The sequence below is a fragment of the Trematomus bernacchii genome, unplaced genomic scaffold (genome assembly GCF_902827165.1).
Source record: "Trematomus bernacchii unplaced genomic scaffold, fTreBer1.1, whole genome shotgun sequence".
Classification (NCBI taxonomy): domain Eukaryota; kingdom Metazoa; phylum Chordata; class Actinopteri; order Perciformes; family Nototheniidae; genus Trematomus; species Trematomus bernacchii.
In genome coordinates this window covers 1,985,866-2,012,476 of record NW_022987560.1, presented here as the reverse complement: position 1 = coordinate 2,012,476, position 26,611 = coordinate 1,985,866, and the positions used below count along the sequence as shown (strand labels likewise).

At 41.3% G+C, this 26,611-nt stretch overlaps 1 protein-coding gene across 1 annotated transcript; it reads left to right on the top strand.

Moving 5' to 3' along the window:
- The first annotated feature begins 6,472 nt into the window (after window positions 1-6,472).
- Window positions 6,473-16,220, top strand: LOC117477361 (synaptotagmin-11). Its single transcript, XM_034124053.1, has 4 exons — window positions 6,473-6,819; window positions 11,400-11,571; window positions 14,393-14,553; window positions 15,639-16,220. Exons 1-4 carry the CDS (start codon window positions 6,478-6,480, stop codon window positions 15,789-15,791), a joined length of 828 nt encoding a protein of 275 aa, XP_033979944.1. The 5' UTR covers window positions 6,473-6,477; the 3' UTR covers window positions 15,792-16,220.
- Window positions 16,221-26,611: the final 10,391 nt, after the last annotated feature.

The window sequence follows — 26,611 nt, the reverse complement described above, 5'->3', positions numbered from 1 at the left end:
CTATCACAGCCTCTTTCTGTGGAATGAGAAAAGACCCTCCTTCATAATGAAACCTATGACTGTTATGTAAAAACTTCAATTATTTTATTGTTTTTAGGAGGACGTGAGAAAGGTAGGTAGTGAATATAACAGAATCCATTCAGGGACCCCCCCCTTTAAGGAGGTGAAGCTGATGCAGGAAATGCTAATGTGGAGGTTTGGAGGAAGAGCCTTGTGTGGTGGGCTTTTGAAAGCTTTGAGTGTAAGGGGATTCAGGTTTCAACTTTTAAAGAAAACATCCAGAGCTTTCACAGAATGTATTTGAGTTTATTCTGAGTCATACAGTAAGCTCCTTTTGCCTCATGCACTGCAACCCTACATCACCAACACCTCACCTGGAGGAGCTGAATGTGATGCAGGAGGAATTCAATATCAGATGGAGACAGACTCTGAAGTATCTAAAACATCTGGAGGGTTAACGCATAAATCACATCATAAATATATTTAATAAATGCTAATTGACATTGCAGTGAAGTCTTAAGTGTTCACTTCAACAAACCTGCAGATCTGAAGGCTGCCCTAAATCTCCAAGAGCTTAAAACACATTAAACATTTTATTATTTCTTAACAGTTAAAAAAAAGTCATGCTTTAGGCTTTAAGAGATGGTTTTAAATTTGCATTGTAGGACTTATCGGCAAAATGCCTGCCTTACTGGAAATTAAGAACTAGTGGTATTTATACTTTTGGGGAAAAGCATTCATTCCATATTCATAATGTCATATCAGTATTACTGGAAAGTAGATTAACAAAGCACTGGGTGCACCTAAAACATTGCAGTATAACCTACGTTTGACAACCATTTTACAGCCTGGCGTCACCAGAGATTTTCTATAGTTTTATTTATTTTCAATAGAACATGGGAACTTTAACCATGGACATTTCAAAAATAATGTTTTCGAAAATGTCATTATTATTTTGTATTTCTTCTTCCTCCATTCGTCTTGTTATCAGCGTGCCCAGTCATCACTATTAGAGGATTGGAGCATTACAAATACATTTTGATTGATTAATTCTGCCCTCTAGTGGTTATAATTGGTTCCTCTACATGCACACACAAATACATACTAAACACACTGGAAGGACTTGACTCCTGATATTAATTGAAATTATTTGTATTGACTTGAAAATTATCGTATTGCTTCCTCTGAGAAATGAAACTCTTCTCCACGACGCACCAACGGCTGAACTCCAACAACAACAAGTGAACAGAGTTCATAAATCCATTCATGGTCTTTGTAAACGCTGAGGAGTGACTCACCTTCTTTTGTTTGTACGACATTGTGTTGGATGTGTAGGTGGGAGTATATCACCCAAACACTCAGTATATCAATATGTTGGAGACCCCTCCGTGTTTGTTCCCTTTAATAGTTTGATGTATACGTTTAACCGTATTATTTTAATGTAGTTCTTTTATTAAGTGTTTTGACGTTGGGTTTCATACCAAATCTGGCAAGATATTGATTAAAGGGGTTCTGTAATTCAAATGTTCAGGTTCATATTATTATTTAATGCCTCTACTGTGACACGTCTCCATGCTTTAATGATAAAAAAGCTCTTTTTCTCATACTGCCTGTGCTGCAGCACCTCTTTTCACCCTCTGTCTGAAACCAGAGCCCAGTCTGCTCTGATTGGTTAGCTGGTCGGCTCTGTTGTGCACAGCTTAGATATGCCCCGCCCCTTAGCCTATCACGTACAATGTGTTGGAGCGCTAGCCAATAGGAGCGCAAGCGTTACAAAGTGATGGAAGAGTGTGGGACAGAAACTGGGATTTTAGCCTTTAAAGACCATTAACATGCACTAAAACCTATATAACACACTACAGGAAAGAGAAAACCCCAAATATCGTGTATTTTCTGAAACCAACTAGGCTACTTGACTGATAAGTTGCATACTGTCCCTTATTGTTGCCTGGCCTGAATTGATCTGAATCAGTTTGTTATGGAATTTATATTGAATGTAGTTTTAAATAAATGATGGCAATAACATATGCCATGATATTTTACTACTTTCTTTTCTTTTGTGTCACAATGAGCCTACCGAATAATCAACACATGTTATTACGAATGAATGAATGAATGAATGCAATGAATCGTCGCAGGGAGGCGGGACTGTTTTAAAGAGGCGCTGATTGGACGCTTCCTCCCGCCGACGCACTGTTTGCGTGGTATAAATAAATCCGAGGCAGCAGAGGAGGCGATTGGCTGCAGGACTTCAGGTCCCTGCGCACTGACACACACACACACACACACTCACACACACACTCTCACAGCTGTATGGCAATATGTCGCAGGACACTCTTGCAGGTAGGAAGACTTTTCATTTCTCACTTTGTCTTACTTACATGTCGGTTTTGTGTCATCGTGTTGTTTCCTTGTTTTTTCCGACAAGGGGGAAACACTGCAAATATCAGGACGTCCATTGCACGTATTTTGTTTTAAAAAACCCAAAAACAATTTAGATAGAGAGAGAAGAAGAGTATTTGTGTTGCATAGGCAGTCTAAACTGAGGCATGCACTGAGGAGAGACAGGCTGCAAGTTATTGCGAGGGTGTTTGTTTTAGATTACTTTGTATGAATAAGGACCAAGAGCTTGTAGGTAAATAGGAACATATTATTCAAGCACAGAGGTTACAATAAGCTTTACTTTCTGCAAGTAAAGTCAATGCATGTTTTTATGCAGGATTGAGTGAAATCTAGCAACATGCAGATTTGGCACAGCTCAGATTTAACTATTTTAGTCCCAGTCATATTTTAGATTGATCCATCAGCCTTTACAATCTTAAATCACTGCTGCACACTTTCTACACTTTTCATATAATGTTGGAGGACCTGCCTGTTCCTGTACCAATTAAAGGATGACTTGCTTTGTAATTTTACATTTTTACATATAATACATATCTTGCAGTGTCTTAAAGGGAGAGACTGTCCCCCAGTGATGCTGCATGACTCATCCCCCCCCCCCCCCCACCACACCCCCTCAGTTTCTGACATTAATGGACATTGGAGCTCAGCGTCACAATTGTATACAGAGTGTTCAAACCCGCTTTTTTATGATGTACCTTTAGTCATTATACCTTTATTACTGATAATATTGATTTATTAGTAATCTCATTGTTTTAATATTTTGTGAAAGCTCCAATAATAAACCCTATAAATCTATAAATATTGATGTATTTGGTTACAAAAAATAAGTAGAATTTCTATTGTCTTAAACCATTACAAGTAAAAGTCTCAAGTGGGAAATGTTAATTAACTAGAAGTACACAGGTAATACATGTACTTACAGAATCAAAAGTACTCAATATGCATAATGACACCTTTTACAGTATTATATGTTCATATAATATAATATTATCCTTTTTTTTATCACTTACATAAACATGTCAGGGCATTTTAATGTATTGTTCGTCAATGGGAAGCCAATTTTAAATACTGGTACTGCATCATATCATATAAACAAATCACATTTTTTAATATGTAAGTGTTAAATAAATTCAGTGCAGTATAAAACGGCACAAAATTGAAATACTCAAGTACAATTATGTCAAAATAGTATTATGGTGATTGAGTATATTCTTTCCACCAATGGTAAGTTGATATATAAAATGAAACGTACAAACATATGTTCAGAGATGTTTTAGTAAATATGTTATTGTTGTTGTTTGGTGTCAGCAATAACGAGTTTTATACATAATACTGAAGAATACCATGTATGATGCTCCGGTGATGAAAACAAACACACAGTAATTGAATTAAAGGGAAACTGACACGGATGCAAACTCTGCTCCTGCTTTGGATCAAACTGTAACAATCCCATTTATACAATTATGATGATGATACTTCCTGTTTGATCTGGTTAGCAGTGCAGACTGCAGACACAACATGACCGTGTTCAGAGTCAGACACCACTTCAACTCTTATAATGAATTCCCCTTAAATGTGTCTTTACTGACGGGTCAATCGATGCACAAAACGTAATACATTTGTTAATTTGCAACTGAGTCTTTTCTCTTAAATATAAAAACACATGTTTGAATGGAATACAGAATTCCTGAAAGCCTTACTGCATTATATCCACTAATATTTTGGATTTTAACTGCCATGTGCCATCTCAATTGAGAGTTTTCCATCATCAATTTGTGCATCCAAATGCAGAATATGAAGCGTCTCATACTAAAATCTAACGGACCCTCCACTGAATAACTGTCCTGACTAATACTGAAAGGAAACCTGTATTTCCTGATCCTCATAAAACCCGTTAACGCAGTATTTATATGTCTCATTTTGAGTTTTTCATCATAGATTGGAGCAAGAAAAACCTTGTCGAAATGCAGTAAAAGATGAAAAACTTCCAGACCCTCCACTAAAAAGTGTCCCGACCAATTTTTAAACAAAATGTGTACTTTTAGCTACTCATTAAGTCCATTAACAGAGTATAAAACGGTCACTGATTCAGCATTGTCCGTCATGTAAATTGATGCAAAAGAAGCTTGTCAAAATGCCGGAAAAGATGACAAACTTCCAGACCCTCCACAAAAAATGTGTCCTGTCCCATTTTGAATCCAAACTTGTATTTCCTGGTCCTCATTAAACCCATTAACTCGGTGTCTGTCTCATTTTTAGTTTTTCATCATCAATTGGTGCAAAAGAAATCAAAATGCCGGAAAGGTGAAAAACGTCCAGACCCTCCACTAAAAAGTGTCCCGACCAATTTTGGAACAAAACTTGTACTTGTAGCTACTCGTTAAATCCATTAACAGAGTATACAACTGTCACTGCCTTGTGTATCTGCGTTCTCCGTCATGTAAATTGCTGCAAAAGAAGTTTGTCAAAATGCCGGAAAAGATGAAAAACTTCCAGAATGTGGCCCGACCAATTTCGAAACAGCCTGTATTTCCTGGTCCTCATTAAACCCGTTAACCCAGTATCTGTCTCTTTTTGTGTTTTCTGTCCTCAGTTCACCTGCAGATCCTTCTGGCGGTGGGTCTAGCTGTGTTTTGCTACTGTCTGGTTCTCGGCTGTGTCCTTTGCTGTCGCAGAAGAAAAAGCGTTTCATCGGCGGACAAGGAGGCCGTCTTCCTGTGTCCTCATCCTGCAGAGAGAGTCACAGTGACTTTGACTCCGGTGAAGCAGCAATACGAGGAGCTGGATGGAGACGTTTTGGAGTTCCCGTCGTCTAACAGCATCTCTTCTCCATCAGAGGACGATTTCACCGCTCTGCTCTTTGACCCAAACCCCACTAACCTGTTGCCATCACCGTCTTCTTCTTTCCCGATGCGTCGCCTCAGCACCCCGGCTGTCCCTTGCTCACCTATAAATAAATCCCCGAGTCATGGAAGAGCTTCCCTGCCCTCCCTCACTAAGTTGTGCAAGTCCAAGGGTCGGAGAAGCACCGTGAGTGGAGAAAGCTTCCTGTACAGCTGGAACAAACTACCAGAAACCTGCCGGTCCGCTGCAACTCTTACTACTTTTAAATCAAGGCTGAAGACTTTTCTTTTTGCCACTGCTTATAATTGATATATTCATATCTCACACTGCACTGTAACTTTTATTTTGTATGTAGCCTTCCTGTGTTATTCATGTTTTATTATCTTTGCTTATAAGATAAGATAAGATGGACCTTTATTAATGTGCGTGGGGAAATTCAGTAGTTTAACAGCAACAGGGTGAGAATTAAAAACAGGACAGCACAGATTCACACAGATTAGAGATTAATAAAATTCAAGATAAAATCAAAGATACAAATACAATTATATACACTTAAAGGTAGGGTAGGTGAGTTTGAGAAACTGGCTCGAGATACACTTTTTGTTATATTCCATGGAATGCTCTTAACATCCCGATAGCAATGAATATCTGAAGTGCTTTGACAAAAAATCCATACAAAAAAGTAATCTGTGGAAGCCGTAGTACTGTAAAAAGCACGACCAATCATGGATGGCCTACCTGCCTGTCAGCCTTCCATCTGTGCACAAACTTATCTCGTGCCCTCATTGGTCATGTGCGCGTGCGTTCATGTGTGTTGGAGGAGGGGCTCTATAAGGAAGTGTCAGATTTTTTTCAAATTCTAGCACACTCGAGCTGGTTTCTCCAAAATTACCTACCCCACCTTTAAGTAACTTTAAAATAAGAAATGAATTAAGATGAACATATATTTTTAAACAAGTGTTTTAAAATGCCATTTTATAATATGTTTCTGCTGCACTATTTCTTAATGCTCTTAATGTCTTTCATTTTTGTAAAGCACTTTGAATTGCCTTGTGTTGAAAGGTGCTGTTTAAATAAACTTGCCTTGCCTTGCCTTACAGCGGTCACCTGACAGCTCCCAGCCACCAGGGGGAGCCATATTATCCATCCCAGTACGGCTCTAACTCCACTTTAAAACCAGCTCCTCTCCTCCACTTCACCCTGATCTTCTCCTCCACCTGTGGCACCCTAATGGTCAACATCCTGGGGCTTTCGGGGGTCCATCGAAGGCGTATGGGGGTGTTTGTTAGGGCTAGCCTACCCCCACTTTGCCCCTCCCCTCAGCGGACGACGTCCAGGCGCCGCAGCCTCAGCACGGAGCTCCACGGTCAGAGCCTGGTGCTGCAGGTGGGCTCTGTGGCGGAGTTGCGTAGCTGCACCCTGAGGCTGGTGGTGTTCAGCCGGGAGTTCTCCGGCCTGAGGGAGGCGGCGCTGGGATCGGTGGAGCTGCCCTGTGAAACGCTCGAGTGGGAACCGGATAAAACTTCAACCTACAGCTTGCAGCTCAACCCAACTAAAAGCAAGCTGAAGAAGGTATATCCCATTCATTTGTTGACATAAACTTATTATTGGGGTAGGTTTTGGAAGTTCAAGGAACTGTTGGGGAAATATTTTCCTAGGCCCATAACTTTGACCCAGTTTATCAGTCTGTACTGCCCTCACTGAGCACAGGCCTGAGACCTTGAGCTGCTCTCAGTGTTTTGTCTTCCTGTTCCTGCCTGTTGGCGTCAGCTGATAGAGGTGTTATGGTTTTATCTTGTTATGCAGCATGTTGATTATTCTCTCAGAACTACATGGGTCTGGGGTAGAGATCGTGCCATCAAAGTTCCTGCTCTCTCTGTGTCTCTCTGAGTCTTGTCTCCATTGCTTCAGAAGTCACAGGTATATCCCAAGTACTCATTCATTTGTTGACAAAAAGTGAGCTAGACATCGAAGCAACTTTTCGTATTGCCCAAACGGCGGAACTACATCTTCCGTGTCAGGCCGTGATGTCATTGGGCCCAAAGATATGTTTTCCAATTGACATACATTGGGAAAGAGATGTCTGTAATTAAGTCAACCTCCACCTACAGCCTGCAGCTCAACCCAACTAAGAACAAGCTGGAGAAGGTATATCCCAATTATTATTATAAATATTTGTTGACAAAAAACGTAGCTATTACAAGCATAAATATACAAAAAACACAAATGTTCAGTAACGCATATGTAATACAGATATGTAATGCAGATTTGAAGTTGTCGACACGTCAGTTTCTATGTTATCAGCCCATTGAATGGTCTTTATGAGTCGTTATCACCATTTGAATGGTTCAGATTGGGCAAAATGGGCAAACTTCCCCTAAAACCTTTAACTTCCTGTTGCCAGTGGGTGGCGCTACGTCAAAGAGTCAATATTGGCGTGTAGTCTTCAGGCCTGGACTCCTTTCATCCATAAGAGATTTGGAGCATATTGAATAATGTACGCTAAAGTAAAGACCGGCAGCTTAACCCAACCAAAAGCAAGTTGAAGAAGGTATATCCCAATTATTCATTCATTTGTTGACAAAAAACGTAGCTTTTACAAATATAAATACACAAAAAACACAAATGTTCGGTAAAGCATCTACGATACGATAATACTTTAATGCTCAGATCAAGTCTGAAATTTGACTTGCATCATTTAACATAACAGCACAATCAGTGAGAGAAGTGATTGTGCTGTTATGTTAAATGTTAGTTTTTTGTGTGTGTGTGTGTTCACAAATGTGTTGTTTTTAGGTATTTTAACTTCTCTTTTGGGACACTGACTTTATGCACTGCTCTCCCTGTACTGATGTCACTCAAAAATGTTTTTTTAACAAAGTCTGCATCGTCAGTTGATTTCACAGATAGGGAAACTGCACATATCATGTTTAATCCATGAAGGAATGCAGCGTCTAATCAGCTCTCCCATTAGCCATGTTTCCACTGTTGTTAGTCATGGTGACATTGTTGTTAGTGACTGCAGAGCAAACAACCTGAGTGCAGAAAATTGGCAGCGCGCCCACGCTGTGCCCTCTGAGACTCAGCCAGAGGGCACCAATAACTGACTCCTGCAGGAAGGAGGGGGGGGGGACATTTCTTTGTTTTCGTCGAGAATGCATGCAGTTTGCTCGGCAGGGAGGGCAGTATCATTTCCACGCCACACAAGGTTCGTCCTCATTGGCCATCAAGCTCTATAACTCTTCACCCTTCAGTAAAGAGAACTGAGAACTTCCACAACACCACTATGTGCAAAATAAATACCATTACCATCATTATACACTCTCTGCTATATAACATGTGCAATATTCTTCTTATTATGAATAATGTTCTATAATAACGTGCAATTACATATCTTCCACTACGTTTTTTTGAAGTACTAAATACTGCTTGTCACTGTACAGTATTTTACATTAATTATGTGACCGTCTTATTTCCTTCGGGATAAATAAAGTCCCATCGTATCTTATCTTATCTTTCTCTTATCTTTCTCTTATCTTTCTCTTATCTTTCTCTTGTTCGGTGTGAATCAACTGTTTGGATGTGGATGTGACGTGTGAAGTACGGACTCTATCTTTTAATGTAGGCTCTTCCAGGATTTACAGTTCGTAGAATTGATGATTATTCATCTGCATTACATGGTCCGGCAGTGGCTCAGTCGGTAGGGGCTTGGACTGTGAGCTGTAGGGTCGCCGGTTCAAGTCCCCGAACAGACCTAAATATGGAGTGTGGACTTCTACTGGGAGAGGTCCCAGTTCACCTCCTGCCCTGCCGTGGTGCCCTTGAGCAAGGCACTGGACACCCCCCTCACTCCCATTGCTCCCCGGGCGCTGTACACTAGCTGCCCACTGCTCCTAGTACTAGACTCCTGGTACTAGGATGGGTCAAATGCAGAGGCCAAATGCCACTGTGTGTGCTGTGTGCTCTGCATGTGTGACCATTAAAGAGGGTTTCATCCCTCCCCAATTCTATTACCTGTTTTGACATTTTGTTGGAATAAGGTGCATGATGATTTAAGGATACAAGCGGCCGAGATGGGTTTTCTCCGCAGGGTGGCTGGCGTCTCCCTTAGGGATAAGGTGAGAAGTTCAGTCATCCGGGAGGGACTCGGAGTTGAACCGCTCCTCCTTTGCGTCGAAAGGAGCCAGTTGAGGTGGTTCGGGCACCTCGTAAGGATGCCACCTGGGCGCCTCCCTATAGGAAGGTGTTCCAGGCACGTCCAGCTGGGACGAGACCAAGGGGTAGACCTAGGCCCTGTGGAGGGATTATATCTCTTCTCTGGCCTGGGAGCGCCTTGGGATCCCCCAGTCAGAGCTGGTTGATGTGGCCAGGGAAAGGAACGTTTGGGGCTCTCTGGAAATGCTACCTCCGCCACCCGACCACGGATAAGCGGGAGAAGATGGATGGATGGATGGATGATTTAAGGACTGGGCATTTTAACTCAAAGGAGCCTGATCTGCATGAAGCGGTTCTGATAGGATGATCAGAAAAAGTCATTTTCCAGGCATGCAGGTTCTTTATTTTTATTACAGTCATACATCCTTATCCTCAACTTTTGTCAGTCATGATTAAGGATAACATTAGGGATGCATAAACTGATGTCCAAACTAAGAGTAGGTGATTATAATATACAGTAAATCTTTTTTATTTTCATCAGTTTTAATGGTGTTTTGCTGCATGGAGATGTATGACATCCACTAGAATCTATCTGCAGTATATGTGGGTGTTATTGTTTTGGTATGTGAGTTTTTATATAATAATGTTGGGTGTCTTTGCTCCAGATGTTCACCTTGTATCCACTTATTAACTCCACACAATTTGAGTAATAGAGTTTGTTTCTTCTTATAAATTACAAATCTGCTCTGATTGGTTAGCTGACCGGCTCTGTTGTGATTGGTCAACAGCTTAGAGATGTCCCGCCCCTTTAGCCTATCACGTACAATTTGTTGGAGTGCTAGCCAATAGGAGCACAAGTGTTACATAGTGATGTCACTATGTTCAGGAAGTGAAAAAAGGAGTACAATGGAGGTGTTTTAGGGAACAAAGGGATTTTAGCCTTTGCAGACCATTTACATGCACCAAAACCTACAGGAAAGGGAAAACCCCAAAAGTACAATAAGGGCCTATTTATATAAATAGTTATCACCGCAATAAACAGTATTTCATTTAGTCTTAATGTACATTATTTAATTTCACATTCTGTTCTTGTATCTACCATATTCTATTTACGTGTATATAGACTTCTTGCTGTATTTTTCATTTTGTATTTTTGTATTTTATTATATATGTTGCATTGTTGGAGGAGCTCAGGTCAAGAGTTTCATTGCCATTTCTACACTGTAGCTTATGTGCATATGACAATAACACCTTTGAATTTTAATTTAAAAGGCAGAGTAAGGGTCAGTGTCTCTGAGTTAAAATGACGGAGGCGCTGAGCCTTAACTGAACTCACTTGTTGGATAAAATCTCCTTCACACTCTGCTGCTCGACGTCTGACTCACCACCGCCCAACCGATGCAAGCTGACAGGAAATCAGATGTAAATGACCCCTTTAGAATTACAAATTAGCTTTCCCTTCTACCCAGAGTGCCTCAGTGCATTGCAGACGGCTGTATTATTTTAGGATGGGTGGTCAATGGCGAGAACATGCACAATCCTGACATCTACATAAAACCAACATCACAGATTAACTTTAAGTGATTGGAAATGTGATGCAGATTCAGCTGAGCTCCTCAGGCAGGGGAATCCAACGTGCCTCATGAATAAATGTGATTATATTTTTAATAGATCTATGAAATGAAGATAAACTCATTGAAATTCAAGCTCCTAACCTTTACTTTGACAGGCAGTGATTCACGGTGAATCCCTTTAAATGTATTCTGACAGTATCAATGCCTTGGGGGACTCATTCATTTACAGTAAAAATACTGAGCATGGGTTTTAAATGCTTTACAGTTTAAATCTGATCCGTTCTCTTGGTTTATTTCCTCTGTGTCACTTCCTCCACCTCCTAAAAGGATGAAGGGAACATCTGCAGAGTGAAAGAAGACCATCTTTCTTCCCTTTTGCCAAATGTGTCACATGTTTCTTTCTCCCTTCTTTCCTATCCTCAGAGTGTGAGCTCCCAGGAAACTCTGGGTCGCAGGAAGAGCTCGGTGTGTGTGCCGCGGGTTTTGGGCCAGCTGTTCGTCCTGCTGCAGTTTCAGACTCTGGCTCAGCGAATCAAAGTGATGGTCAGGAAGGCAGAGAATCTGGCAAAGCTCACACGCATTCCAGGAGCTGCAGGTAAACACTTACAAAAAAACTAAATAAGATAACTTTAGTAATTTATTTTACGTAATTTCCCAGCATTTTTCTACTACTGTTACCCCCTGCAACATGGGGTTAATGATAATTATTTACAGTGGCAGTGACACAAATGTTCCTGTAAACATGAAGAAACATCTTCAGCAACTTGACAACAAATGCAGCATTTAAATCAAATCAAATCAAGTTTTATTTATATAGCACATTTAAAAAAATATTTTTGGTCGAGCCAAAGTGCTGTACATGCAATAAAAACACTTTACTGCGATAGCAAACAGAAGACAATAAATTACAACAGCAAATATAAAAATCAAACACAGGGAAATGTCAGGAGTCGTGCTCCGCTCTGACTAGAAGGCCAGGGAGAAGAAGTGAGTCTTTAGTGTCGATTAAAAAAAACCTAGGGTCTGGGCCGACCTCACATGGAGGGGCAGAGTGTTCCAGAGCCTAGGGCCAGCTGCTGCGAAGGCTCGGTGCCCTTTGGTTTTGAGCCTGGTCTTGGGCACTACCAGTAGCAGCTGGTCAGCCGACCTTAAAGCTCTGGCTGGGGTGTAGCGCTGGAGGAGTTCAGCTATATAGGCCGGAGCCAGCCCATTTAGGGCTTTGAAAACAAATAAAAGGATTTTAAAATCAATTCTGAACCGAACAGGAAGCCAGTGCAGTGAGGCCAGAATTGGGGTGATGTGGTCACGCTTTTTATGGCCAGTGAGAAGACGTGCAGCTGCGTTCTGGACTAGCTGCAGGCGTCTAATTGACGCCTGGTCCATACCCACGTACAGAGCGTTGCAGTAATCCAGTCTCGAGGTAATAAAGGCGTTAATAACCCTTTCTAAGTCTTTAAAAGATAAAAACGACTTGGTCTTGGCCAATAGTCGTATTTAAAAAAAGCAGGTCTTGACTACGGTGCTGACCTGCTTATCACATTTAAAAGCGCTATTGAAGGTCACTCCAAGGTTCATGACAGAGGGGAGGATGTTTTTATTGAGGGAGACCAGAATTTCAACCGGGGAGGCTGGAGGTTGGGGTCCAAAAAAGATTACCTCAGTCTTGCTCTCGTTGAGGTTGAGGACATTTTGGCTCAGCCAGGATTTGATCTCTGTCAAGTAGTCCATCAACTGCTGTAATGAGTTGACATTAGAATTGAGAGGCAGATAGATCTGTACATCATCGGCGTTACAATGGAAGGGGATGTTGTGTTTTGTGAGAATTGAACCTAGGGGCAGTATGTACAGTAGAAAAAGCATGGGGCCCAGAATCGAGCCTTGGGGAACCCCACAGGTAAGAGGGGCTTTAGCAGAGGAGAAGGCACCTAGCTGTACCGAGAAGCTACGGTCTGTCAGGTAGGACCTGAACCATGCAAGGGCAGAGCCTGTGATGCCTGCGGACTGTTCGAGCCGTGACAACAGGATGCTATGGTCCACAGTGTCAAAGGCAGCAGTCAGGTCTAACAGCACCAAGACAGCTGGGCTACCTGAGTCGGCGGCTAATATATTGAAACTGTACTCACACCATACAGGAGGACAATGGTTGGACATGTAAACTGCCATCAGGTCTGTAGGCCTCTGTCCTTATTTCCCTGTTTTGTCTCGGCCACAGTCAGACAGACCGGATCCTTCTTTGGCTTGTTTTATAATCACATTAGCCCGTTGTCATTTCCCCTCCTGTCTGCATCACATCTCACTGCGGCTGATTTAAAGCCCTGCCGTTGAGGAGAGGAGGAAGCAGGAGATGGTGCAAGAGGAAAACAGCTTTAATGTTTTGGTTTCCTGCAGTAAATGTGACCTTTGGAGGCTGAGTGGTCAGTTTTCTTCTTTGTGAGTTTCTGAAATCTGTCCAAATACATCCTTCCTGCAGATGCATGAGTCTTGTTTGCTAACGACAGTTGTTTTTATCATTTTTTATTAATTCCAACAAGCATGTTAGAATGGATTTATTGGCGAAATCATATTTTGCAAGTGATTATGCAGATTTGGAAGAGTGATAGTGAAAAGATGTTCAAGGAAGGGTTAGATCAACACAACAACTGCAGTGAGTGTGTCTGCATTCAAGACCAACAACACAACCAATGATTGGATTTGTTATGCCTTCATCATGTTCAACATTCAATTGTACTTCCTTAACCCTTTCCTGTAACTTCTGGTCGCAAAAAAACAGACATCAATGGCTAAAATGTCAAACTTGACGTCTCAAAACCATAGTCTACAAACCATTTGGTGACATCACTTTTTTCACTTCTTATATTCAGTGTGTTTTAATCCAAATTGTTTGCCTCTTTTTGGTTTATTCTTGTCAAAAGGAACCCTTTAAATAAAAATATGACAAAAATAGAAAAGCAAATCTGAATTAAATAAATCAAATCATGACGGTGGATGTATTTGCACAATAACTTTGACCTGCACACATACATGTAAATATATTTAACAATCCGGACTCAGATATGTATATATTTTCCTTTAATTAATTTAACAAAATTCTTGTTTTAACAGTTACTTATCTGTATATCATTTTTAAATGAAAACAACTTTTTCAAAGATTCAAGATTCAAAGGTTTTATTATCATGAGCTACAGTGTAGAAATGGCAATGACATTATTCTCACCTGAGCTCCTCCAACAATGCAACATACATAATAAAATACAAAGATACAAAATGTTTTTAATTGTACCTTTAATTGAATTGATCTTGTGTGAATCTGTACTGTATTTTCGCTCTCACTCTGTAGATGCTAAAACTCCTGAATTTCCCCACGAGGATAAATAAAGGTCCATCTTATCTTATCTTATCTTATTTTCTCCCCACAGACCACTACGTTGTCATCAACCTGCGTCAGGATGGGAAGGTTATCGGTACGAAGGAGACCAAAGGGGCGAGCGGTTCGAATCCCGTCTGGAACGCTCCCTTCCTGTTCGACCTGCCGCCTGGAGACATCTCCCAGCTGGTGCTCGAGTTCATCATCATGCAGGTATTTCAAGTTTCAAATTTCAAGGCTTTATTGTCATTTGCGCAGCAGCTACAGTGTAGATATGGCAATGAAACACTTTAGTCCCAGGCTCCTCCAACAGAGCAACATGAATATATATATAGGACTTAAAACAAATAAAACAGATTAAATAGTGCAATAGAATGTTTTGAGATGGGCAAGTAAATACAAATAAAATAGAAATAGTGCAAGAAGAGTCTATATACAAGTACATGGAATGATATATTAGATAAATAATTTGCAAAATACAAACACTATGGAGGAAACATTATGGAAATGCACTTTTGAAGAAGTCATGACCCATTTACTCAACAGACTTCCATATGAGACATTTATTGTAAGACCTATTTTCTTTCTAATGAAATACACCCGATAACAGTATGATTGTGCGGAAGGAAGCGTTCATATACTCTATAAGTGTAGATGCAGAATTCCTTCTGTGTTGTAAAAGGGTAGAAAGAAATAGTTCCTATTTGAAACTACACAAAACAAGATATGTAGATTATTATGATTAACAGGGTTAAGATTTCTTCAAAGAGACATTTTCTCCCGTCCTGGGAGAGGGATCCCTCCTCTGTTGCTCTCCCTGAGGTTTCTCCCATGTTCCCCTTTAAACTGTGGGGTTTTCTCTGTAAGTGTTTCCTTGTACGATGTGAGGGTCTAAGGACAGAGGGTGTCGTATTTTCATACTGATATTCTGTACAAACTGTGAAGTCCACTGAGACAAATGTAACCTTTGTGATATTGGGCTATATACATAAACATTGATTGATTGATTGATTGTTGAGCATCTTTTTGGTACAACAAGCCGTTGTCAGTGCCATCTGCCTTCATTTTACTGGAGAAAAAGCAGACAGCTCTTCAATATTTCCAATATATCCAACTCAGCAACTTACACCCAAACAAGTTGATAAGTAGCAGGGTCAGTTTTGCTTTTATGTGGAAGTGACTGTTTTCAAAGGGTGAAATAAAGGGCATGAGACGTTAAAAGGGACTGCAGGCCAGATTTAATATTTGTATCTGAATATCTTCATATGTTTAATTCAGTATTCTCCATGTGTCCACAGGGCCGTCTCTACACTAAGAGCAGTATTCTGGGTCGGGTGTTAATCGGCGGCGATACCTCCGAGGAGGGTCAGGGACACTGGAAGGAAATGTGCAGCCGGGGGCAAATAGAGACGGCTCGCTGGCACAACATCCAATCAGACGGGCTGCACTGAATACAAAAACTCTCTGACTCACCTCCCAACAGCGAAACACAGAGAGTGGGAATAACGTGCAATGGGGCGCCAAAGTATTTAATTTTAGCCCTTTAGGATCAGATGTGGATTTTGGTAGCTTTGGCAACTTTGATAGAAGCCATAATTATAATCATGCATTGAATAACTGGTCATGCTGTTTTAGAAAGAGACGGATATGCATATACTGTATATGCAGCAGCTCTCTCCATATCAACAGTTTGCATCCCAACATTGCCTTTGTGATTATCTCCACTGTGACTTCTTAAAAACGGTATAAATGTACAACTGTGTCGTTGTGGTTAAATGCAACTTGTGCTGACGTTGTTGTAATGTATGTCCACTCTACTCGTGTGGTTTCCTACGGTGTGTTACCATGACAGTTTTTGTCCACATAAGTTGTTTTTGATCATATAAAATCTGGACAATATCTAAAAATACCGGTCTGTATCTGGTGAGGAGTTTGCCTTTCACACGTCAGGAGGAGTGGCTCATGGGTAAAGCATACAGGCGAATCAACATAACACAAAATACGCTTTTACATATTTAGCTCGTAAGACTTTAAAATTGTATCACGGCTTCAGCATTTGCTTTTATTATTGAACACAGTCTGCAGCAGTGTCTTTATGACGCCTCACAATATTAGAGGCGCCTCAGAGAGGAAAACATTAAACCTGATTGCATGATCACTCGAGCATGGACTGACTTTACTCTGCAGTCAAAATGGATCTTAGACTGCACTTTAAAAATAATGCATTAAATCATAATTCTGAATTACGTAATCCATCATTCAGTCGGTCAATTAATGCCAGATATTGATAAACCCTGAAAGTGAGTTTGATATTTAAATTTGTGGAATCAAACTCTTTTTTTCATATAATGCATTCATTAGAAATATAATTTTTGCTCCTCTTTTGAGCTACCGGTCGCATTAATATTGTGGTTTTAATTTGACTTCCTAAACCTGGCTTCATATTGTCAACATAAAATGTTGTGTTGGCGTGTTGTTGCGTTGGCGCGTTGTTGCGTTGACGTGTTGTTGCATTGGCACGTTTGCTTGTTGACGTGTTGTTGCGTTGGCACGTTGGCGTTTTGGCATTTTGGCATTGTGGCTAGTTGCTGCTTTTGCATGTTGGTGCGTTGTTGCTTTTGCATGTTGGTGTGTTGTTGCGTTGGCGTTTTGGCGTGTTTGGCTCCTGAACTGTTACGGCCCGTCCACACGGCAGCGTGCGTTGCTTCAACGGAGACACTTCCCATTCACTTTGAATGGGGTGACGTCAGGCTTTGCCGAACTGCATTGTGGTTCCGTCGCTTTGCCTCCGTTGCTCGCTGCGAAAGTTGAGAAAAGCTCAACTTTTCAAGCTTCGACGGAAGGGTCAGCCAATCAAATCATATGGCAGTACAAGCGCTAGCCAATCAAACCGTGTGCTTGTGTCTCCGGGGCGGGAGATTAATGTGATTGGTTGTTGGTCGCGAGCCAGACACGCCCACCGGGAAGCTTCAACGCACGCTGCCGTGTGGACGTACCGTTAGCGCCGGAGCTTCGCTGCGGGGAAACTGTGGCGTGCATTATTGCGCTGCATTTGCAAATAAGATGAGGCCCGCTGCACTGCGTGTGTTCTGCGGATAGGAGGGGCGGCCCTGCACGGACATCAGCAGGAGAGGACTCTTTAAAGTAGAGACACTACATACTGATATACACCTGAACATCAGCAGGAGAGGACTCTTTAAAGTAGAGACACTACATACTGATATACACCTGAAGATCAGCAGGAGAGGACTCTTTAAAGTAGAGACACTACATACTGATATACACCTGAACATCAGCAGGAGAGGACTCTTTAAAGTAGAGACACTACATACTGATATACATCTGAACATCAGCAGGAGAGGACTCTTTAAAGTAGAGTCACTACATACTGATATACACCTGAACATCAGCAGGAGAGGACTCTTTAAAGTAGAGACACTACATACTGATATACACCTGAACATCAGCTGGAGAGGACTCTTTAAAGTAGAGACAGTACATACTGATATACACCTGATCATCAGCAGGAGAGGACTCTTTAACTGTATGTATCCAGAGACAGTCACTATTCTTGCTTCACTGATAACTGGAACTGAAATAGTTCTACTAAATCTAAAATAAACTCAATCTTCTGAGTCACCGTCTCCTGTTAACAGTGGGTGATGTGCTATTCCAAATTGATTTAATTTAACTACAAGGGTGATTTTATTTTACATCACCAAGCAAATGTGATTACTGCCACCTATAAACACACACTGATGCACACACCCACACAGAAAGGCTCCATCACAATGTGTAAAATGTGTAAATGTATATGTTGTGGGCCCAGATTAACACATCCTCACACTTAATTAAACTCATCATTTCCAGTCATGCTTCAGCTTATCTCTTCTCTTATAAATAATATACAGCTCCTCTCCTCTCTGTCTTTTTTCTACAAACTGAGGTTCATGAAAAGATCCAGATTGACTTTCCAGTGTCTTGAGCAAAGCTGAGATGAATTTATATGCAATTATTATTTATTTGGATCAATACAAATACAAATATATATATGTTGTGGTACAATACAAAGACGTAGACTTATACAAAACATAACGAAAAACCACAAATTGTTTATTTGAGTGGCTTTTTTTAATTTCTTTTTTTACACTCACGTAACTTTGGATATGTAGCCTTTAAGATGAATACATACAGGCAATGCAAACAGTATAAATAAAGTCCATTAATAACAACTTGTTCCCAATACCTATATATACTGTAGGGGTTCGTCTAACTTCACAATTCTTACTTTGACAAAATGTTTTCCCAAGATGCTTCTGTGCAGCTTGGGGTTAAACCCTTCATGAAAGCAGAGAATATAGTGCACATCCTGTTGAGTGTGAAGGATCTGAAAGAAATGTCCTGGCATGATTCTGTAAAGCGTTTTCTGCAGACATGCTTCTCTTTCTTTAACCCTCTGACGGGGGAGGCTGGGAAGAGGAGATTTTGTGAACTTCTGTGTAGCAAAAGTGAAAGTAGTCATTGTGCAGATTGATCCATTTCAGAATAATATATATGATATGTTTTATAATGATTGATCATGAAAGTGTTCTCAAAGCTGGTAAAGGTGCAGCTAGTTTGAATGACTTTGTATACTGCAGGGTAGCTTGTGAATTTACTCCAGGTGGAACTAAAGTCTGATTTAACACTTGATTAGATTTCACATCATTCATCCACATCTGTGAAGTAATTTAAGGTGTTCAATAAATGTAGTGGAGTAAAAGTGCATGATGACCACATGAAGTACTGTACTTGAGTAAATGTTCTCCCTCTGGAAAAGTTGTATTCATTGTGTGGGAGCAGTGTGTGTGTGTATGTGTATGTGTGTGTGTATGTGTGTGTGTGTGTGCGTGCGTGCGTGCGTGTGTGTTAAATTTGATTAATGATGTAGTCGCTAATGAGCACTTCACTGCAGGACGTTTCCCTGACTCACTAGCCTCGTCTCAATACCCCTCCTCGACTCCTCCTTTCCCTCACTCACGTCCCTTCCTTGCGTCTTAGCTCCGCCTCCGTAAAATGCGAGCGAGAGACACGAGGAGGTGACGCGAGGACAGAGGAGTCCTCAGGTATTAATTGGGATGTCCTCGTTCACTCAAACGTCACTCTTAAACGACGTCTGTTAATGATGACATGTGCACAGCTGTATCCCCTCTCATTGGGTTTAACTGAATAACCCCTTAGAACCGGCCCATTTATTGTTAAATATGTATTTAAATGATAAAGCTTTCTCTTTTTAGTCAAGGAATTCAATGTATGATGGTTGGTCCTGCTTTTGTGTTCCGTTTTGGTGTAAAATGTACATTTCAATAAAATTATAATTATAATAATGTGAAAGCCTTTACTCTGAAAATGTGTGTCCTGTAGATCCCCACATTTACCACAAACCCACATTCAGGACTGTGAATTTTAAATAATTTAACTCCTGAATATCTTAACACAAAACAAAACAAATAATTGTTATTTATCAAGATCTAGCCATTTATGAAATAGCTTTCTTAATAGCTATGTTTTAGTGACGTTCAAGATCATTAAACATGACTTAAATTGTTAGTATAACCTTAAGAAATGAATTGCACATAATAATTCCCACGGAGCTGTGAGCACTTATACATTTATGTGACGCTTTTCCACTCATTCTTCCAGTTCTCCGTTTTCCTGTGTTGAAATCGACCAGCTGTGAAGGTGGGGGCGGGGCTTTTATATGCGAGTAGTGAAAACACTTCCGCGTAGTCTGCTCTCGTGTATCCTCCCTTTCGTCTCCTCCCTCACCCCTCCTCCCTCACCCCTCCTCGACTCCTCCGTGTGCATTTCAGCTATTGGGACGTCCTTCAAAATGGCGTGTCTTGATCGATTTCCGGGTCAAGTCCCGGAGGAGGGGAAGAGAGGAGTCGAGGAGGGGTATTGGGATGAGGCTACAGCTTTAGTCTTTGTTTCCTCACACGACCGTCTGAGATTTACTTCCTGTCACTGCACCGGCTTCACCCTCAGGAGACGGCCTCCATGTTTTTGGAGGCAGAAAGTGCATCCTCCACTATACTACGCTAAACTGGACGGTGACGCGTGACTCCTACATGCTCAAACAAACTGCCTTCAAGCAGTGGCGGCTCCAGAGTATTTTTGTTGGGTAATCTATGGTAGGGCTAACCCATACAGTGGTGGGGCTCAAGTCAGTATTTGCAATGTAATTACATACACGCTATATCGCCACCCTTGACAGTGAAACGCCACGCGTGAGGTTTAGATTATTTCCCTGTCTCAATCCAAATTGAACTGTATGAAATAAAAAGGCACATTTGTCTTGTAGTAAATAAAAAGGGCGACCTGGAGCCAATCCTGCAATTTCCCCTCAGGTGAAAGGCATGCTGAAAACCCAACCCCTGCAGGGGGGTCTGGGGGGATTCTCCCCCAGGAGATTTTTTTTAAATACTAACATAAAATACACATTCTGGTACTCTCTTGAGAAGAAAATAAATAAATCTATTTCTACACGACATATTTAAAAAAATGAATGGCATTTTAGTTTTTTGTGACTTTGTTCTGAAAGCTGAACCTGCTGCTCCTCACAGAGAGAAGAGGGAAGAGGCTGTGTGAATTACTTTACATTGTGGATAAGGGTGGATAGCCCCCATTGTTCTGTGTGTCAAAATGAAAGACAGCCCACACACCTATCAATCATCAAACCGTGGGGTCTTATTTCATTACGTGTTGATTTCTATCAACACGTAATGTTGTATCGATGTATAGCCTATAGAGATGTACTACAGCAAAAGTATTCTCCGTCGGGACTTCCTGCAACAACACCACGCCGTTATCGTGATTCTGATTGGCCAGAAGACATTATCAAAGATGTTTTATCGAGAAGACGATCACTACGTGACAAAAGTTTTCAAAACCGTTTCTAGTCTTCGGTATTTCCAGACAAGTGGCTACTGAAATCAATCTCACTAACTGCTGTCTGTGCAATTTACTCCGCGCGAGTTGGCGGACTTTATTTCGCTTACTTTAACATCATTTTTCATGGTGGGGCTGAGGTGGGGCTAAGCCATTTCTTGGTATGGCTGTAGCCTACCCCAGCCATACCCTGGCGCCGCCACTGCCTTCAAGTGAAGCAATGAGAGAGGGATTAAACATGTGTCTTTAAGAAAGCAGCAAACGGTCCAACCTTTTTTACCAGATAAAAATGGTGTTGTAATCTGATACATTTCCCTGATTATGATAACATGCCTTTTTAATAATAAAAAAATGCCTCCTCTCCCTCAAACTTAAAAAAAAGTCACATTAGGGTAAAGAGCGTACAGAACAGTGAGTAAAGTGTACACAAATATTACAATCCCAATGTTTTTAAACACTACATTTATGAAAAAATACATTTCTGACTAGATTGGCCCTTTTGACAGTGGAGATTTTGACACTTCATAGTAAAAAAAATACTTTAACATTTGTAGCATCAATTGTCGCCCTCTTGAGGATCTTTTAGGTAAAGCAGTTGATGACTGAAACTGAAAATGACAGATATCTTCAGAGTGCCTTTATTGGAGATCCAGTTGAAAGTGAGGGATACAATTGCCTGAAAGATTCAACATTCAAAGGCTCCAATGTCATATGCACAGCTACAGTGTAGTTATGGCAATGCAAATCTGAAGTCTGAAATACTGAATTTCCCCACGGGAATTAATAAAGGTCCATCTTATCTTATCTTATCTTAAAGGTAGGGTAGGTAAGTTTGAGAAACCGGCTCGAGATCGCAAGAATTTGAAAATACACAACCGGAGAAAATCTGCCACTTCCTTATAGAGCCCCTCCTCCAACACACCAAGCCCCCAGGAAGTGCGCCGGACTCTGATGAAAATATTCGTGCTGGCCAAACTTCCTTTTGGTTGCCAGTAGAGATGGCAAATCCGGATCATTTTACGGACTCAGGGTCTCAGACCCGGCGCCAGAACAAATCTAAAGGGAGGGCATATGATTTTCATGGGAGGGCACACAAAACCGTTATGTGCTGCGGGCCTGCGGCACAATATATATCAAACAGCAAGGCCAACTCTGCATCTTTGTGCAGCGTATACTCAAACAGCGATAGGAAGAGCCCACTGCCTGACTCGGACATGCTGTAGAGTACAATCGTGGTCACCTCTGAGAGGGAGTTGGTTGACAGCTAAAAAAGCTATAATATCAACGACAGCTGACACGTAATAACGGTTCCGTGCCAGCTGATCTGTGTGCACCAAAGTACTAATTTCCTTATTTGTTTCCTCGCGTATCTGTTTCTCTCTCCACAAACTCTCACATGAAATGTGTTCTTTTGATGCGGCATGTCTTAGCAGTCCTTTATCAGTCTGTAATGCGGGTTTCCAGTCGCAAAAACCTTTGACAGTAAAAGCCGCATCAGATGAAGACGTATTTACTTTAAACTCTCTACAGGGGAAACAAAAGGCTGCGTCTGCTTTTAGCGAATATTCAAGCTATGGTCTGTTGTTGTACCATGCAGTGGCAAAAGTGCGCTTCTTTCCTGAAAACAATCTCCCTGAATAACGATCCAGTTTCACCTGGTTGGGTTTATTAACCCCAAGATCATCTGGGGCTGTTGGTCTTTGAGCGTACCAATAGTACCTGTTGATGTGCTGCAAGATAGCGTCTGTAGTGGAGGCACCGGCACGGAGGAGGAGGATGCTGGCGGGTGTGGTACAGGGTGTGGCAACGCAGGTGGTGATGGTAGGGGCACAAGGAGCTGTGCCTCGGAGGACAGCGTTGGTGGCGCCCGCCTTGATGAGTCAAGGATTGGGCTCGCTAACTCAGCCCCGGGGTTTGCCGAGGTCAAGCTTGTGACATTAAGGCGTGCTGCTGCAACGGCAGGTGCAGGGTCGCCAGCAGCACCATCGGCTGCAGTTCTTTCATCGCTATTTCGTTTTAATAAATCCTTAGACCTTTTAAGCCAATTTCTGATGTCCATTTTGTAATTCAAACAGAAATGGGAGTCTACAGAATGCACAATAAACAATAAACAAATCCAGAATAGGCGGCAGAGTGTGACGCTGTGATTGGTCTAAATGTGGACGAATCACAAATCACAACAGACACATGAATTTATTTGACGTAGCCTGCGATTTTTTGTTTTAGTTACTATCTGACATCACATACATCGTAGCATAAAAGTTCACAGTTTATTTATAATTAAAAAAATAAAGATCTTTTAAAAAAAAAAAATTGATAAATAATAAAAAACTTGTTTATTGGGGAGGGCAGGAATGTCAAATGGGAGGGCCTGGCCCTCCCTGGCCCTCCCACGGCGCCGGGCATGCAGGGTCTTCTGAGTCAGTCATTGAAGAGATCCGGATCATACGAGTCATTTGAGTCATATGAGTCAGCATCACCAAGACCGTAGAAATCCTATCGGTGAAACCGAAAAGTTGTTGCATTTCACGAGCATATTATTATTCCATATATTTTGAATATACATATATATATTTGTATATATATATATATATATATATATATATAATATCTGCATGTATATTTTCTATTTCGACATGTATATTTTATATTTTATATTTTATTTTATTTTTATTTCTATTCTTGCATATTTTGTAGTTTTGTTTTATTGTAAAATGCCTTATGCTGCTGTAACAACAACAATTTCCCAATTTGGGATCAATAAAGTACTATCTATCTATCTATCTATCTATTAAACTGACGTTATATTAACCTCCGCTACACAGTGTATTTTGCTTTAATAAAAAATGTTGATCACAAAAAAAAGGGTTATTTTGCGATTTGGCAAATCTGAGTCTGCGAGTCCGCACTGCTGTGTGTTGCACACACAGTGAGTCAGGATTTGCGAATCCGAGTCTGCTGTGGACTCGTGCATGACGGACGAGTCTGCTGGATCTCTGGATCTGCTGCTATATGGTTACGGCTCCGAGTCCGCACGAGTCTGATCCGCTGTGTGTTGCAGCGAGTCAGGATTTGCGAATCTGCGAATCCGAGTCTGCTGTGTGGACTCGTGCATGACGACGAGTCTGCTGGATCTCTGGATCTGCTGCTATACGGTTACGGCTCCGAGTCCGCACGAGTCTGATCCGCTGTGTGTTGCAGCGAGTCAGGATTTGCGAATCTGCGAATTTGCGAATCTGCGAGTCTGCTGTTGGAGCCGTCGGCTCCTCTGAGTCCCCACGAGTCTGCAGGAAGTTTCACTGATCCGCGTCCCCTCCCCTGAGCCAAACGATCACTTCTGGCAGCTATCCTGTGACTGTATACTTGCTAAAGGGTAGGTAGATGGACTTGGGGTACGTTGTAATGTGATTTTACATGTTATAAAGAGAGTAGCGAGTGACGCAATTTATAGTTTTAATTTGTACGTCACACCAAGTGTGGGACTCAAGGACTCGGGTTAATGGAGAGGGGAGACTCGTCATGACCAGCTCATTTCTAGGATCCGGGTTAATGATCCGGATGAATCAGGACTCGCCCATCTCTAGTTGCCAGGCCCGGAAACACTTTTTCCCATTGACTTACATGGGGAAAGAGTGGTCTGTAACTCGTTGGATAATTTTTTTTAAACTAAATAAACTACCCAGTATGAACACTTGTATAGCCCTTATTAAAAACATTCGTTCCTCAAGTTGTAAAAATGTGCTAATAACATTATTCTGAGAGTTATTTCCCTCTGTATTATGAACGCGCATCTAACCCATGTGATGTGACGTGTTCAGCACCACATGCGATGCGTTTATCTTTACCCATGGATAAGAACGGACCCATATCGCCTTACTGCCAGCCCACGGAGCTGTAATAATGGATATATTGCACATGTTTGCTGTAATTCATCATTTGTAAAATATTATACTACATGGGCTGTATGATGTAAATCTTGTATTAAATAAAGTTAATATTACCGACGTAGATTAACGTCCCTGTAGCTTCTTATTGCACTTGCAATATACCATTAAAGGAGTTGAACGTTGCTGTTTGCTATTACTATAATACCACGCAGGGATAAACCAGAGTTTACAACCTTTGCATGTGGGCACAACACGTTTTGACCCAGATTAAGTGAATGTATACATACCCAGTCTTACTCTTGAGTTACCCACTCTTACTCTTGAGTTGTTTTACTCATCTTCCCCAGCCTCACCAGCCTCACCCAGCTGTGGTGTGTCTGTTCTCTTTCTTCTCAATTTTGGATGTGGCCCAGGAGGAAGCGCAGCCACTTCAAGACACTGGTACGGGCCTACGTGCTGACGACACGACCGTCATCGGCCAGATCACAGACGGCGAAGAGACGGCGTACAGAGAGGAGGTCGAAAACCTGACATCTTGGTGCCAGGATAACAACCTCCATCTCAACGTCAGCAAAACCAAGGAGCTGATTGTGGACTACAGGAAGCAGCAGGGAGAGGGACACGCCCCCATCGCCATCAATGGGACTACGGTGGAGAGTCAGCAGCTTCAGGTTCCTCTGTGTCCATCACGGACACGGCTGCATCACGGCCTGGTACGGCAGCTGCACCGCCCTTAATAGTAAGGCTTTACAGAGGGTGGTGAAAACTGCACAGAACATCACCAGGACGGAGCTGCCATCCATGGAGGAGCTTTACTCCCAGCGGCTCAGGAAGAAAGCCCTCAGTTTATGTTAATGTTAGAAATGTTTTGGCACATTTGTTCCTATTCTGCTAATGGTATATTGCAGGATATTTAAGTTTCCCATGTACTTTTTAAATTAATAATAGTATGTTCATCTTGATGTTTAACTTGTAATATTGTAATCATCTTAGTTAGAAATGCTGTTTCCACCCCAACCTCTGCTGCTGAATGATTTTATATATTGTTACTGAATGCGCTTGTCTTTGATATTATAATGATTACACCAGAAAGTCACTCTTTGTGAGATTTATTTTTTCACATTTTTCCCAGCCACAAGATGATTTCATTCATTGGAGGCCTCAAAGCTGGGTGAAGGTATTGATGCACGGATCAATGCAATCCTTTACAACAGCATTCCACTATGGTTGGGGATGTCTGTAAAAAAAGGAGAAATAATCTTAAACAAAACAAGTGTCGCAATATAGGGAAACAAACTGTGACAAAAACATATCAATTAGATCAGAATCAGAATACATTTACATTATTACAGCAGAAAAGAGCCAAAGACAGCCTAATGTTATTTAAAGTATGCATACAAAAAGTATTAAAGATTAAAAACAAGAAATTATAATAAAAACAGTTACACATTTTA